Source organism: Nycticebus coucang, chromosome X, assembly GCF_027406575.1.
Source record: "Nycticebus coucang isolate mNycCou1 chromosome X, mNycCou1.pri, whole genome shotgun sequence".
Taxonomy (NCBI): Eukaryota; Metazoa; Chordata; class Mammalia; order Primates; family Lorisidae; genus Nycticebus; species Nycticebus coucang.
Window position 1 is genome coordinate 117,802,315 of NC_069804.1, and position 3,360 is coordinate 117,805,674.

Genomic DNA, 3,360 nt, shown 5'->3' on the forward strand with positions numbered 1-3,360 from the left:
ACTAAAGGACTCCAGTTCATCATCTGGGCCAGCTGAGAATAAAGGGCTCAGCAGAAATGGCAGGACTCAGGGGAGGAGGAAGAGGTAGGGCTCAAAAGCAGAGGACTGGCACTGAAAACTTCACCTCTGCCTAGTGGAGTTGTTCTTGAGCACAAATTGAGTAACACCAGGCTGTGCCTCATATAATTGGTGGTTCTACTATACTACAGTGGTTTAGGAGTTCTGTACACACAGGTAGGGACAAGATATCACTGAGCACAGCTCAGAGGTATTGCTTCATTTCCTCCCCACAGCAGCCCTGAGGCAAATATTTCCCCATGAAAAGACTGAGTCTTAAACATATATAACTGTAATAATTGCCAGTTTATTCCTCTAGCTATAAGAACCAGAGGTAATTTGAAGTTTACATTTTTCTTTTTTCTAGTTTTTTTTTTTTTTCATTTAAAAGTTTAGGTGCCCCATTGCCCTTTATAAGCTGGTTGCAAATTATTTCATTGACTCTTACTTATAAAAAAACTTAATTAATTTTGTGTGTGTGAGACACAAGTTCATTAAAAAATACATATAAGCAAAAAGCAAAAAAAATAAAGAAAAAGAAAAAAATTCAAAACACACAGAAACAAGCATGGATAAGTTTCTGATATATGTTATATGTATGTATGTATACACACATGCACACACACACACAATTTGGAATTTTAACCTACATATGTGAACTGATACTAAATATTCTGCTTTGTAACCTGTTATGTTTAACTTTACAATATGGAATGAGCATATTTCCATGCATATGTGTGAAACATCTCAATTGAAAATTAGACCTAGAAAATAAGTCAAAATCCAAAATCCAATGAGATCCTGGTAACAAGAAAACTACCTAAAACAAAATTCCACCAGATGATTAAAAGTAAAATGAAGTTCAAAAATACATCAGAAAACGCTAACAGAAAGAAAGCCAAGGCCAGATTTTCTTATGAGGCAAAAATGAATTCAAGGCCTAAAGCACACAGGGTAAGGACGGCTGCGAGAGTGTCTTTGCTTCCAATGCATCATCACAAACTTGTTTCTTACTCTTCTTATCTCTTCCCTAAGCCTTTCCAGCTCATCTACTCCTCTTATTATTTCTTCAGGGTCCAAATGTCTAACCGGAGTGTCCTCTTTAAATCCCTGGCCAGCCTGAATAGGCCCTCCTCTGGGATTTCCTTCTGCTTCCTGGCTTAAACCTTCTTCAGGAGGTTGAGGATTTCCTTCTGCCTCCTGTGGCACATCTTCCGAAGGACGGTCATCCTCCACCTTTGGTATATTCTGTGTTTTTCCTTCATTTTCTTCACAAGATGTTTGCATGTTGAGTATTGTTTATTATTTCCTTTTGAATAAATTAATCCTAGAAAACAAGGAAACAAAACCACTAGGTGCCAGGCAAACAGACCAGCAGCAGCGAGCATAGCTTCCCAAATGGCCTTTTCTGATTTGGATCTCTAGTTGTCAAAAGTTTTCCAACTAGAGAAGCCTAGATCTTCAAGTTCAGAACTCCTCTGACTCCACCTCTTCCTCCACCTCCTTTCCCTCCCCTTCTTGTTCCAGCTCCATCTTCTCTCCTCCCCGCTACTGCCCACCATTTTCCCAGCAGGCTCTGCTACAAGCCTCCCTTCGCACTGAAATGGGAGCAGCACGGAAGCAATTAACCCTTTCCATGCCTCTAGTCTCAGACACTCCCGCCCTTTCCGACTTTCACAAGACACCCCCACCTCCAGCCTCACCTGGTCCAGTCTCAGGCCTCCCCAGCCCCTTCCACGTCTTTCCAGGCAGCCCCCACTCCTCGGCCTCCGCCCCATTTCTGCTGCAGGCTGGGCACAGGCCTCAGGCGTTTAAGCCGGATAGGGACGCTGCGGCGACCCCGGGATGTGCTTTGGTGTCACTTACATTTCCACCCCTACCCAAAGGGACCTGAAGCAATTGTACCTTTACACTGACCTGCAGGGATCCCAGAGATTTTCCTTTATTTTCCCTCACCTCGATTTGGGTCGCGCCCAAAAAAACAAGAGTCCTGCAGACAGATAGGTGGTACACGGTGAGCAAGCTAGTACCTGAATCACGGGTCCCTTTCATATTTCTAGGCCTTGTTGTCTAAAGTTTCCCACGTCCTAATCCTCTCCCTCCTTTTATGGCCACCCCGCCCTCCTCCGTACACACCGTTTACCTGCAAGCAAGGAATGGGAGAGGAAGTTTCTGACACATTGTTTCTATGTCTCTCTCTCAGGACCCTCAATTAGCGACCCGTCTCCCTCTCCACCCCCCCCTCGTCCTTCACCCGCGCCAAACAGCCCAATTTTTCCTCCATAAAATGGGAATTTGGAGGTAAAGTAGCGTTGGGAAAGCAGCACCGGACCTGCATGTTTTCTGTTCTCGGCTTCGTTGACCCCTAGGTCTCCCAAGTTAGCGCCCACCTTTACACTGACCTGAAAGGAGCCGGAGCACTCTTCTCCAGTGATACGGAGCTGCTTCAGGGAAGCAGGCCTTGCACTGTAAGGACTTCTGCACACGTCGACTCCCGGTCACGTGAGGGTCGCGTCATCAATGAGCTTGAGTCCTCAGTGACCCCTCCCATTACCACTGCAGCCCGCCCCCTGCATTCCCTCCATTTGATACTGTCAATCTTTTTCTCGTACTTGCCAATTAGAGACAATAAAACCGGTGTCTTAATTCTGAAGACTACCAGTGAGAATCAGCTTGTTAGGGTTGGTCGACCATTTCTTCTTCTTTGGGAAATCATCTCTTTCTCCTTCCAATATGCCTATCCCCTCTCCCCCCAAGAACCTACAGTTTATCATTTCGCCTGGAGTCCTATCCAGCATTAAAATGGACAAAGGGGAAAGGAGGGTTGGAAAAGAATTGAGAGGTGGGAACGAAGGATTTTACTAGTACTCTAGAATATTTTTCTGTTATGCTCTATGTTTTAAACAATTAGCATACTTTAATAAAATATTTAGAGGAATGCCTCATAAACAATATTTAACACAGTATGGAGCATAAATTATTAATAGTTATATACATTTTTAAGAGTTTGGAAAAGTTTTGTAGTGGTTGCAAATGAAATTACAGTATTCACAAAATAGTGATGTGTTAGAAATTTTTTTTTATATCTTACTAAAACAGCACCTTTAAAAATTTGACTCCCAAATTAATCTGTGGAAAGAGGCCTTGTCTTCTCTTGTTAGCAATTTTGCATAAGTAATCTACTACTCTTTTTAACTGAACTCAAGTTATCAAGTGTTAGATATCAGACCTTTTTCATTGATGACTGCTGGTGGCTTCCACTCAGATGTCACATAGAGGCTTCTGACAGACCTCCTCTCCTCA

At 43.2% G+C, this 3,360-nt stretch overlaps 1 protein-coding gene across 4 annotated transcripts; it reads right to left on the minus strand.

The window, feature by feature from the left end:
* Positions 1 to 347: 347 nt before the first annotated feature.
* On the minus strand, positions 348 to 2,570 carry TCEAL8 (transcription elongation factor A like 8). Of its 4 annotated transcripts, none has more exons than XM_053579219.1 (3): positions 2,460 to 2,570; positions 1,975 to 2,047; positions 348 to 1,384 (listed from the first exon to the last, which is right to left on the minus strand). In XM_053579219.1, the coding sequence occupies exon 3, from the start codon at positions 1,342 to 1,344 to the stop codon at positions 991 to 993; it is 354 nt and encodes a 117-aa protein (XP_053435194.1). In that variant the 5' UTR covers positions 1,345 to 1,384; positions 1,975 to 2,047; positions 2,460 to 2,570; the 3' UTR covers positions 348 to 990. The 4 variants fall into 4 exon arrangements, with proteins under 4 accessions (XP_053435194.1, XP_053435197.1, XP_053435196.1 ...); XM_053579222.1 differs by having other exon boundaries at positions 2,014 to 2,047; positions 2,460 to 2,553; XM_053579221.1 differs by having other exon boundaries at positions 1,963 to 2,047; positions 2,460 to 2,541.
* Positions 2,571 to 3,360: the final 790 nt, after the last annotated feature.